General features: G+C 37.1%; 2 protein-coding genes across 2 annotated transcripts in view; one reads left to right on the top strand and one right to left on the bottom strand.

Annotated features, from left to right (window-relative positions):
• The window catches only part of DSTN (destrin, actin depolymerizing factor), a 36,827-nt gene that overhangs the window by 12,418 nt on the left and 11,069 nt on the right, over positions 1-13,340 (top strand). The window lies entirely within an intron of this gene.
• LOC144298784 (large ribosomal subunit protein eL39-like) lies at positions 278-433 on the bottom strand. The gene has a single exon (XM_077874073.1). The coding sequence runs from the start codon at positions 431-433 to the stop codon at positions 278-280; it is 156 nt and encodes a 51-aa protein (XP_077730199.1).

Below are 13,340 nucleotides of genomic sequence, written 5' to 3'. Positions count from 1 at the left end.
TGACTCAATAGGTTAAGTATCTGCCTTTGGCTCAGGTCATGATCCCAGAGTCCTGGGATCAAGCCTTGTATCAAGCTCCCTGCCTGGAGGGGAATCTCTTTCTCCCTCTCCCAACTTGTGCACGCGTGCACTCTCTCACATTCTCTCTCAAATAAGATCTTTAAAAAAAAAAAAAAAAAGCCTACTCAGGTTAGTAGTGATGTTTACAGAGTGATAGGATATGAGCATGTGATTTTCATGCATTACAAATATGTGTGCCATCTCATGTGAGTGTCCTTTACAGACCCAGCTTGGTTCTTCTCCAGTGCCTCCTCTTGGAGTTGTACCTGATTTCATTACCAGTTTTCATCTGAATCTGCTGGGGAATGGGACGATTCTGCTTTTGTTTCTTGGCCATGAATTGCTTGATCCTGAAAGTCTTGTGTGAAGACATTGCTTGGAATAGTCAACCACACATACCACGATAGCAGAGAAAAGGAGAGAGAATACTGTCATTTTTGCGCATAAATCTTTTCATTTGCATTATTTTTCAAAATACAGTTCTAGTTATGCAGTCACTGAGTCAAAAAGTTTGTGTATGTGTATATATATTTCTAACTTTAAAAATATGTTCATAGAAAACGTGGAAAATACAGAAGACTAAAGAGAAGATAAAATTCACCTATATTTCCACTGATGGAGATAAAATTCCTTTCCTTTTCTCTATACTGTTTTACATAGTTGAGAAACACTGTGCATAAAACTTTATATTTACTTTCTTTTTTCACCTCAAGTAATGTTTCTTCCATGTCTTTATAAACTTTCCATAAGCATGATTTTGATAGCTATATCAACTATCTTGGAGGTTTACTGTACCTTTCTTTGTAATTCTCCTATTTTTGTTTATTTGGCTTTTGATATTATGCATATTATTCCCCCAGAATAAATTTCTTGAAGTGGGCTTACTGAGTTAAAGTGTCAAAGGGGGGCATCTGGGTGGCTCAGTGGTTGAGTGTCTGCCTTTGGCTCAGGGTGTGATCCCAGGTCTGGGGATCGAGTCCTGCATTCGGCTCCCTGCGAAGAGCCTGCTTCTCCCTCTGTGTCTCTGCTTCTTTCTCTGTGTTTCTCATGAATAAATGAATAAAGTCTTTGGGAAAAAAAACTGTCAAAGGATTTGGATTATTTTAAGGCTCTTAATGTAAATGGCCACATTGCTTTCTGAAAGGTATGAGTAAAACAGTTCCCTATGGTGGAAGACGAAGCTGGAAAAGTAGGTTGGTTCAGATAATAAAGGGCCTTCGGTGCTCTGTTAATGAATATGAACTTTATCTAGAGGTGCTTTGGAATTGGTCAATATTTTTAATATTGGGAGTGATAGGAGATGTTAAGAGTAGATGAGAAGTTGTAGATATGAAATATACATTTAAAGAAGAGTTGATAGGACTTAGAAATTGAGTGTGACCAGGGAACAAAAGTAGGTTAACCAACCACATTTATTCTCTTAGGTTCGTTGACATACTAGCTGATTATCCAGAGAGAAACCAAATTGTTAAACCAAAGAAAAATCTTTTGTCTTTAGCTTATTATGTGTTCGAAATGATCTTCCTCAAATGGAAGTAGAATATTTTTTATGTTGTTGTTGAAGTAAAGACTAGAAATAATGTATAATTTTTCCATTCAGTATAATTTACATGAAGTAAAATTTACCATGTTTAGTGTAAGTTCTGCAATTTTTGCAAATATACAGTTGTGTAACTACCATGACAAAATATAGAATAGTTCCTTTACTCCAGAAAGTTTCCTTATGTTAATCCTTTTTCCCCACCCCTAACCACTGATCTGTTCTTTGTCCCTATAATTTCACCTTTGCAAGAGTATCCTATAAATTAAATTATTCAATCAGACACTTTCAGTCCAGCTTCTTTTTACTTACCATAAAGCATTTGTGCATCAGCAGTTTGTTCTTTTTATTGTGAGTAGTATTCCCCTTTGGAGGAATAGAGTCCTTTTTAATTATTTCCTTTGAAGGGTGAGACAGAATACTGTAGAGATCTTTTTTCTTTTCCTGTACCGATAAATGCTTGAAACATTCTCTCCATCTTGTTGTAACTACTGATAGATACGTCTTATTATTACCCAGTGCTCTAGGGCACCTGGGTGGCTCAGTCGGTTGAGTGTCTGACTCTTGATCTCAGCTTGGGTCTTGATCTCGGGGTCATGAATTTGGGCCCCATGTTGGGTTCTGTGCTGAGAGTGGAGCTTACTTAAAAAAAAAAAAAATAGTGCTCTTATATTTTCAATTGTGGAATCAAACAACTATTTAATAGGCATGTAGATTGCACAACTTTTGAAATGTGTATTTTTTATGGGATATTGATTTCTTAAACGTTATACTCTGCATGTTGATTATTATATACATTAAGGTCTCCATCATTTATTCTGAAATTAAGTGAAACATATATCAGGCATTGTTTTAAAAAACAGTATATCTGTGACTTTTAAAACAATACTAAGTAGAGATCTTATATAGATTAAGTAAATATTTAATAAGCAGCTTCACAGTTTTAACTAGATGGGAGGTTGCATGTGTTAGGGGGAATTGATAAAGATACTAAGACTTAAGGTGATCTCATTGTGGTATTGATTTGTGTTTCTGTGATGATTAGTGATGTTGAACACTTTCATCTATCTGTTGGCCATCTGTATGTCTTTAGAAAAATGTCTGTTTAGATCCTCTGCCCATTTTTAAATTGGATTGTTTGCTTTTTTGCTATTGAGTTATCTAAATTCTTCATATGTTTTGAATATTGACCGCTTATCAGATATATGATTTGCCAATATTTTCTTCCATTTGGTAGTTTGCCTTTTTATTTTGTTGCTGGTTTTCTTTGTTGTGCAGAAGCATTTTAGTTTGATGTAGTCCCCCTTATTTATTTTTGCTTTTGTTGCCTTTCCATTTGCTATTAAACTAAAAAATCATCACCAAGACCTACATTAAGGAGCTTACCTCCTGTTTTTTCTTTTAGTTATGATTTCAGGTGTTACATTGAAGTCTTTAATTCATTTTGAGTTAATTTCTGTGAATGGTGTAAGACAGTGGTCTAGTTTAATTCTTTTGTATGTGGCTGTCCAGTTTTAAAACACCATTTTTTGAGGAGACTGTCCTTTCCCCCAACGTATATTCTTGGCTTCATTGTTGTAAATGAATTGACTAAATATGCATTGAATGGCTATTATCAAAAAGACAAGAACTAGCAAGTGTTGGTGAAGATGTGGAGGAAAGGGAACCCTTGTGCACTATTGGTGGGAATGTAAATTGGCGCAGCTATTATTGAAAACAATATGGAGGTTCCTCAAAAAATTGAAAATGGACCTACCGTATGATCCAGTAACTCCACTTTTGAGTTTATCCAAAGGAAACAAAAACTCAAAAAGATGAATGTACCCCATGTTCATTGCAGCATTACTTGCAGTAGCCAAGGCATGGAAACAACCCAAATGTCCGTGGATGGATGATGGATAAGAAAATGTGGCATGTGCATGTGGGCTGTAAAAAAGATTTTGTCATTTGCAACAATATGAGGGGACCTTGAAGGCATTATGCTATGTGAAATAAGACAGAAAGACAAATACTGGATAATCTCACTTATATGTGGAATCTAAAACAAAATCCCCCCCTGCCCTTAACTCATAGATACAGAGAATAGGCTGTGCTGTCCCTGTATGCTTCTGGCTGCACCACTCGTATTGTCATGGTCTCTGGGGATGGTGTCACCCACACTGTGGCCACCTATGAAGGGTATGCCCTGCCTCACACCATCCTGTGCCTGGACCTGGCTGCCTGGGACCTGACAGACTACCTCATGAAGATCCTCATGGACTAGTACAGAGGACAGATTGGTGATTGCCAGAGATGGTCAAAAATGGTTGAATGTGGTCAAAAGATAAAAACTTCCAGTTACAAAATAAATAAGCATGGGGATGTAATGTATAGCCTGGCAGCTATAGTTAATAATGCTGTATTATATGAAAACTGCTAAGAGGGCAGCCCCCATGGCGCAGCAGTTTAGTGCTGCCTGCAGCCCGAGGTGTGATCCTGGAGACCCAGGATCGAGTCCCACGTTGGGCTCCCTGCATGGAGCCTGCTTCTCCCTCTGCCTGTGTCTCTGCCCTTCTCTCTCTCTCTGTGTGTGTGTGTGTGTGTGTGTCTATGAATAAATAAATAAAATCTTTAAAAAAAAAAACTGCTAAGAGAGTAAATCTCTAAAGTTCTTTATAAGAAAAGTAACTGGTGATGGATGTTACCTAGACTTTTTGTGGTGATCATTTCACAGTATACCAAGTATTGAATCATGCTGTATACTTGAAACTAATATATGTCAATTTATAGCTCAAACAGCTCTGTGTTGTTATCATTATGAAAACATTCATGTTGGGCAGCCCCGGTGGCGCAGCGGTTTAGCGCCACCTGCAGCCCAGGGCATGATCATGGAGACCCTGGATCGAGTCCCACGTCAGGCTCCCTGTATGGAGCCTGCTTCTCCCTCTGCCTGTGTCTCTGCCTCTCTCTCTCTCTCTCTCTGTCTGTCTCTATGAATAAATAAATAAAATCTTTAAAAAAAAGAAAACATTCATGTTTCCCTGATATGATAGGTAATGAATTGTTACTTATGAAATCAAATTCTGTAAAATTTTTCCATCTTTACAAGTTTTTTCTTGTCAATCCGTTATGAGGAGTCTGAAAAAGTAGGAACATTATACATTTATGTAAACAGTATTTTAGAGGACTAAAGTTCTACATCTTTAAGAAAAAGACAATAATAATAGCTAATCTCATCAGGGCCAAAATATTCCAGCAGAAATCAATAAAAATTACTTAGAAGATTTTTTTGCTTTATTTTTTCCTGAAAATACTGAAGTTTTGAAATGAATGATTTTCCTTGCTGTAAATTGGAGAATTGAACTATAAAAAGAATGAGAAAAAATATATCAAAGGCAATAGTGCATTTCATAAATATTTTATGGGATAATCATTTTTCAAAACTTGATAAAGTAGATGATCGTTCTGAGGTTGAAGAAAAAGGTACTGAGTTCTTGCACTTAAGGAGCACAGTCTAAGTGAGAATCACACAAACAATAGTTAATCACAGTAGTAGATAGTACTATGATAGAAATAATTGCATTCTGTGTTAATACATAGAAGAATCCTATAACTTAGATTAGAGATGGTAATTGAGGGACCAACTAAGAGATAGCTTCCCAGAGGAGGAGATGCCTGAGCTGAGACCCTGAAGGATTTGACTAGCTGAAGAGGACAGTAAAACATCTGAAAAGAACATGGTGTATCCAGAGAATCATAGAGTTATACGTGGCTGGGATTAAGGGGAACGTGTTAAGAAAAAGTGGGAAAAGAGGCTGCAGAAATAGTCCATAGAGGGCTTGACCCGGCATGAATTTTGTCCTGAAGAAAATTTGAACCTTGAAAGAAAACAGTAAAAGTGTAGGACTGTTTGCCAGTGTGCTTACTATCCCTAGCTTGCCCCCTTCCCATTTTTCTGTCTGGTTTTTTTTGTGGGGAGAAGTGAGGAATATTATTTTCTCTATCAGGCTTATAAAACTTGTTGCCACTTTTCCTGCCCTCCAAACTTTCTGACTTCTGCTTCCCAGTTGGCGGTGGTGAGAGAGGAGTGGGTATATCTGTTAACAAATCTGATCAGGATTGCCAAAAGATTGCTTGCAATCTGAATGAAATGGATTATTTTTAGCAGCTGGGCATTATTGTCTAATCCACTTGCACTGTTGAGATGACTTTCTGTAAGGTTTTTTGTTTTTTGTTTTTTTCTTTCTTGTGGGGGTATGGGTGGTGTTTCATAGAGTTTAGGTTACTTTTCCCACTAAGATGTAACTATAAAATTGTTTTAGTGGAACTCTAAAATTAACATAGAGCTAATAGAATGCTATTTGGTCTGCATGGGCTATCTCAAGGACACTGTGCTTTGCTAGGAGGTGAATGAAGGACTTTTATAATTGGAAATTGTTTTCGGGAATGAATGTATTAAGGCAGAGAGTTAATGTGGAACATTTTCTAGATCCCTGATAGTTTATGTTAACTTTGTGCAAATTACAAAGCAATGTTTCCTTTCGTGATGTTGCCTCAGGAGACAAGCAGATGGCACTCCTCGGATAGTTGAAGCCCTATAGACACATCCCTTGGCTAGTGGAACATGAACTTGAATGTAGCTCTATCTTGCACTCTTAAGCAAGGCAGAATCTGTAACTGTATTCAGCAGCTCCAGACATTTTGAACTTGTCAAGGGATGAGGATTTGCTGTACACTGAAGTGTACAGGGTAGGGACAAACTTTAGAACAAGCCTATTAGCTTGCCCTGTAGACCCCAGTTGTCATCATTGTAGATTTTGACTTATGGGTATAAGTGATAGTTGTGCCTAGAATGTTAAGTGATAGTGTAACTGAATCTTGACTGTGTTAGAGAAGACTGTTAAGCAATTTGCTCTTGCATGTCTTTGCTGTGCAACCATTCAATGGTTATGGGATGAAAGAAGAGATATACATCAAATGTCAGTATGGTTTTTTAATTTGTAGTTCTGGATATCAGGATAGAAAGTACTGTTTCAAATAGAAGTTCCATACCCAAAGGCTTCATTAACAATCAGCCACATTGGTAACTAGAAGGAGTTTAAGAAGCTTTGACCAGGTTTTCTGGTTCATAATAATATGAGTCTTCAATCACTGAATGGTACCATCGACAGGCACTATATTTAGGTGATCTATTTATGTTATCAGTCTTCTTAAGTTAGGATGATCAAAACTCAGATTTTACAGATGACGAGACTGAGGTTTAGAGAAGTTAACTAACTTGTTCATATTATAAGATTTGAGTAAGATAGATTCACTATGCTTTTTCCTCTAAAAAGTCTTCTAAGATTAAATGTTCCAAATTCTGTGTATAAGAAAGAGAAACACAGCAAATTGAAAAAAAATTACATACCTGATTTTATTAGTTTATTTAAAACATGCATTCCCCATTAATTATAAAATTCTTCTGGTGCCTCTGTGGCTCAGTCAGTTGAGTGTCTGACTCTTGATTTTGGCTCAGGTCATGATCTCAGGGTCATGGGATCAAGCCCGGCTCAGGCTCCACACTCAGTGTGGAGTCTGCTTCTCTCCCTTCCCCTACTAACTCTCTCTCTCTCACTCAAAAATAAAATCTTAAAAAAAAAAAAAAAAAGTAAAAACTTTTTGTTATGTGATCTGTGTGAATTAAAATGTTTGCTTAAGTCAGGCCTTCTTGTCCAAAGCTCTATGACTGTTCTTCATTTTGGTTGTTTTGATTCTTCCAAATCAACACTCAGGATATTCCAACAAACAAAAAGTCTTATCTGTATTTCCCTTCAAGATTGCTTCCTTTCCCCCAGAAATATTTGACCATAATTATTAGTTAACGAGAATTGAGATCTTTGCCCTGTCACCGTATAGAATAACTAAGGTTCCTGATGGCACGAATCCAAAAGCTAAATAATATACTGTTTTTCTAAGACAGAAAACTATGTAATATGTCTTATAAATTTACCTAAAACATACTATTAAAAGTTAATTTTATATAGCATTTTAAGTTAAATTATTTAAAGTAATAAAAATTTAGTTCCTCAGTTGCGTTAGCCTCATTTCATGTGCTCAACAGCCATGTGTGGTAGTGGCTACCATATTGGAAAGTGCAGATACAGAACATTTGCATTATCACAGAAAGTTTTTTTGGGCAGCATGGCTCTCTGAAACAGTGGGACTGAGGATTTCATAGATCAGTCCGACTTCAAGGGACCGGTGGTGGAGTATCTTAGCATTCATTTACATATGGTCACCGATTTTTCCTGTTTTCAATATAATAACTAAGCTAGAAAGTTCTGTTGTTTACCTTCTCCAGAGAATAAACTCCAGAAGTCCACAGATTGATGGCCGGGTGGAATTCAAGGAGGGATTTAGGGACCTAAGTGCGTCTCCGACTAATATCACTCATTCTTCCTATTTTGAACTTCCATATTTCTTCTGTTCTTTTGTCTTTATGGGTTAATGTTTTTTTTTTTTCCTTCTTTTTTTAATCCTCTTTTTGTGCTTCATTAGAGTTTCCATAGAGAGATGGATGTATGTATTGAGCCCTCACAGCAGGACCTGTGAGGCTCTTAACATTTTTATGTAGAAATGTGCCAGAAGCACTTGTCACTCTTTTCAGTTGTTGTCTCAGTATTATTGCTCAGAAGCATCAGTAGTAGTAGCCAAAAGCCCAAATATTTTGTAGTCTGTCATTTTTATTTTGGCTGTTGTACAAGGCATGGTATAAATAAAGGAGAATCATGAAGCCATTGTTAAACTCTCCAACTCTTTTGATTATGCTTATCTTGGGTGTTTAAGGGGTAGGTAGGTTGAGGAAGGAACTAATGCCTGATTTCTGCCAGGTGTTTATAAATTTTAGGTTGTATTTGTCTGCTATGCATTATCCTACTTTCAAATATTCCAGACTCTTCTTAGCTCAGAAAAATAATTTTGAAAGAATTAATACTTTCTTGAAGTAGGAAATGAACTTTCATTCCTGTTTTCTTCAGTGAGGATTGTGTAGTTGGCAAAGTCAAATATCCTACTTCAGTTAGTAGTATAGAAATAGACCGTTTATGGTATCCTGGTTTAGGATGGACTGCTGTAAATCATTAGTTTTGGGGCTGATTAATTGTTTACAAAAATTAAACTGGAAAACTTGATGCTCCTTTAAAAAATTATGGCCTTTGTGCTAGAATTGTTGAGAAAATTGTTGTTTTAAGTGTGTTCTGTCATTTGCAGTTACTAAAATACCTAGTGTTGCATGTTCTCTGTAGCATTTACTTCACCTTCTGTTTGGGGGTAGTAACTTTATTTAAGAAGTGCACACTGAGTGAATCTTGAGCATTAAGGCGGTGCCTCAGATGCATTCATTTAATCCCTGCATCAGTGTTTTACAAAAGCTCTGTGAGTAGAGACTCCGAGAAGAGACTCCCGTTTGAGATCTGTTATATTTCATGAGCACATTAAAAACTGGTAGTCAGTGAGATAAACTAGAGTGAAGTAATTACTTAATAGCAACTGTTTTGACACGAGGGTGGAGTTCTAAGAGCAAACTGTTATTTTCCAGTGGCCACTGGTACAGATCACACAGAAACTGAAGTCGTAGATTCCTATCTTTTTAAGGCTAATCACCGTGCTCTTGTGGTGATCTATTTTCTCCAGATTTTCCTTCCCAGCTGTGCAGCAATTTTTGGTGCTATGTTTTGAATATCCTTTAACGGTCTTTATTGTTAAAACTTTGCACTTGAACATAGTAACTTCAAATAAATTTAAAATCAAAACTGAATTTGATTTTCTTTTTTAAAATAGACTTTCAATTTCTTGACAGCTAAGCAGTTAGTATTTTAGTAATCTAACATTTTAGAAATACTGAAATATGAGATTTATGGGAGAGGTCCTTTTCTATTAGGAAAAGTACATTGTAGAAAACAGATGAGGGCAGCCTCCTGGGTGGCTCAGCAGTTTAGCACCGGCTTCAGCCCAGGGTGTGATCCTGGAGACCTGGGATCGAGTCCTACATCAGGCTCTGTGCATGGCGCCTGCTTCTCCCTCTGCCTGTGTCTCTGCCTCTCTGTTTCTCTCTGTGTCTCTCATGAATAAATAAGTAAAATCTTAAAAAAAAAAATAAAACATGATTCTGTAGATCAGTTTTACATTTGTTTTTAAGGTTTGCTGTAATGTGTCTTAGTGGTAACAAATCCACTGAAATTAATACTTTCACAGGAGTGCTTAACCATCATCCTAGATGAACTGTTTTCAATATAATTGGCTTCTTTTATAATGATAGGTATTTTACTTGAAACATCCTTTTGAGAAAGGACCCATAGGCTTCACCAGGGGTCCATGGCACAAAAAAATGCTTTGACTTTGGGCCCATTTTTATTATTTTATTATTTTTTATTTATTTACTTTTGGGCCCATTTTTATAAGGTGATCTTATCACTACTGCTTCATTATAAAATTTAGACCTGTGGGCAAAGAAGTAAAAAAAAGATGAGCTAAGATTTAATTATAGTTTTTGAAATTTTATTTTATTTTTTTCTTGAAATTTTAGAACCCACAGTTTAGCGATCTTCACCTGGAGCTTGTTACTGGAAATGTAGAACTTCAGATTCCAGCCCAGATATTTGGAATCAGAATCTATAAAATCTGCATTTTAACAAGATCCCCAGGAGATTCCTGTGTACTTTAAAGTTCAATAACTCCTCTAGTGCACCCCCCTAAATAAATTTGTTGAGGGAACTAGTGTACTTCAGAGATGTTCAGTGACACACCCAGGGTAACAGTGCAAAAGCTTGGATACAGCTAGTGCTCTCATAATTCTGGTGCTTTCATTTCAAGTGGTCTTTTGGCCTCTAAGATGTTAATTAATAAACTGTAGTTACTTAAGGATTATTGCATAAAATCCTCCTGCAAATCTTTACCCCAACTTCCCAATGCATCAAGGGTAAAAGAGCTCCCAGCTTGTTGAGAGGAGCTGTGCTGGGTTAGATTAGAGGTTAGGAAGGGAGGGGTCCTGGGACAGTGTTGGGCCAGCCATAAGACCTGAATTCCTTGCTTTCTCTGTCCTCATGGTTTTAGTTTTACTTTATAAAAATTAAGAACCTAGGGCTAGTTGTTTAATCATCCATATCCGTGCTCTTTCAAGGGTATACTAGGTAAATCAAGGTGTAACAAACTTAAGCATATAGATTTATTACAATTTAATAGTATACAATAGTATTAGAAGTATACACATTACCTGATGAGTTTTTCATTATTTTCATGAATAGTATTATGTATCATAATACTAACAGAATTTAATTTCATAACACTACTAGTGGTAGAGGACCATATTTCTTTAATATCAAAGCTTCTAAAGCCGCCCTATGGAAAAAGGTGAGAAAGTAAGCATTTGATGAAATCCTAAGCACTGAACTATACACTTTATTCTGACTCCTTCCTTTTCACCTTCCCTCTTCCAGCCAGTTGTTGTTAAGTACAGTTATTTGTACCTTTAGAATATTGGCATCTAGCCCTCCTCCTCTTTACTGTTCCCACTACCTTGATGAAGGCCTTGATCATGTCTTGCCTTGCCTATTGAATTAGTCTTTTAGGTTAATTCAGTCATCTTACTTTTCTTTTTAAAAATATCAAAGGTCTCCAAACTCAACCTTCCATTCTTGCCTCTTCCACCCAAAGTCAGTCCACATCTCCATTTCTTCCTCCCTTACCCTCTTCTCATAGTGTATGTACCAGGCTTGCTTTTTCAGAAATTATCTTCATCCTCCCTTCAGTCCTCCTATTTTGGAGAGCTTTAAGTCAGCTTACATGTGAAATCCTCCCTGACTCCCTGACTGCCTGCATCCCCTCTGACCCCTCATTTAATCTCTGCCTTCTTTAAATTCCCAGTAGAGTTTATCAAGGAATAATAAAAGTTTTTACCAAATATTGAAGCTTTATATATGCTATTTTTATCTTCTCCATTAGTCAAATAAACTTCCTTGGGGTCTTGGGAAATCTTTGATTTCCTCAGAGGAATGCAGTAGTGAAAAAAGCAGACATGGTCTGTCCTAAGTAACTTACAGCCTATTTGGGGAGACAGTCATTAATTAAATAATCTTAAAGAGAGAACACTGAGGGTATTTATCCAAAAAATACAAAAGTACTAATTCAAAGGAATACATGCCCCCTGTGTTTATTGTGGCATTATTTATAATAGCCAGATTATGGAAGCAGCCTAAATGTCTTTCTATAGATGAATGGATAAAGAAGTGTGTATATGTATGTGTGTATACACACACATACAATGGGATATTATCCAGCCATATAAAGAAATGAAATATTGCCATTTGCAACAACATGGATAGAGCTAGAGAGTATAATGCTAAGTGAAATAAGTCAGTCCTAGAGGGGAGGTGAGTAAGGTAATGGATGCAGTAGGTGATGAGGATTAAAGAGTACACTTATCATGATGAGTGCTTAGTGATGTGTAGAATTGTTAAATCACTAATTGTATACCTGAAGCTAATATAACATTGTATCTTAATTATACTGGAATTAAAATAAACTTAATTTAAAAATAAACAGAACGTTGAAACTGTGGTAAATGCTATGATGTAGAGATTCATGGTGTCCTGGGAGCAGGTTATAGTGGTTTTGACCCAGACAGAATTTTTGCAAAGTAAGAATTAAGATGAGATCTGAATAGTGAATTAGGTAAAGGGTAGGGAAGTGCTGTCCAGGCAGGGCGTATAGTATGAGAGAAGGTGGGAGAGAGCAAGACCAGTGTAAACCACTAAGAGAAGGCCAGGGTAACGAGATTACAGAGCTTGTGTGATATAAAATAAGGCTGGAGAGGTGGGTAGGACTCAAGTATGTTAAAGAATAATTACTATTTATTCCCTTAGATCAGTGGAAAGCCATTGAAATATTTTAAGCATGGGATTGAATTTTGTTTCGGATCTCTGGCTGCAATGTAGAAGCTGAATTGGAGGGTGGAGGGGATCAGCAGTGGGCATGGGCAGTCTCTTGTATTTGAACAACTGTGGTGTAGTGCATTAAACCTAAAATCTTAGTGGCTCAACACAGAAAAGACTTCTCTCTATCATGCAGAGTTGAGGAGAGTCAGCAGCCCTCTTCTATCTTAAAGTATGTCCACCAAGGTCCTCGAAGACAGAGCTTGAAGATCATTTTTGAAGAGCCAGGACTGGAAGTTGTTTGTCTCACTGTGCTCACCTCTTGCTGAGTAGAACTCTGGGGCCCCAGCTGAATTTACAAGGAAGGCTGGGGAATGTAGTCTTCCTATGTGGCCACAAAGAGGAACCAGTGTGGTGTACACATACCTTGATCTGTCTCCCTTGCAGCCACTTGGGCTTTATTTTAACATTTCAGATAACAGAAAGTGGTAGCTTGGGCTGGGGGAGAGGTAACAGAGATGGAGAGAGCTGAATGTCTTGGAAAAATATTTGAAAAGCCAGAGAGCCAGGTGAGCTGAGGGAGAAGGCACTGTTGAGGGTATCTCATAGGTTTGGAATCTGTGTAACCAGAATGATGGTATGTACTGAGAAAGGAAGACTGGCTAAAGGGGACTTTGGACAGGCTAAGCGTCAGATCTCTTTTGACACATCCAGTTGGAGATGTTAGATAGGAAATTGAATATAAAGCAGTTCAGAAAAGCAGATCTGAACAATATGCAAGTCATTTGGATTAGATGATTGAAATTTTAAGCATGGATAAAGTCTCCTAGGGAGAATGCAGAGTCCTTCCT

Source organism: Canis aureus, chromosome 26, assembly GCF_053574225.1.
Source record: "Canis aureus isolate CA01 chromosome 26, VMU_Caureus_v.1.0, whole genome shotgun sequence".
Taxonomy (NCBI): Eukaryota; Metazoa; Chordata; class Mammalia; order Carnivora; family Canidae; genus Canis; species Canis aureus.
Note: the sequence above shows the minus strand (reverse complement) of the source record. Positions and strands in the feature narration are given on the sequence as shown.

Coding starts and splice junctions, on each gene's coding strand:
- LOC144298784 (XM_077874073.1), bottom strand. CDS start 433: ATGTCTTCACACAAGACTTTCAGGATCAAGCAATTCATGGCCAAGAAA.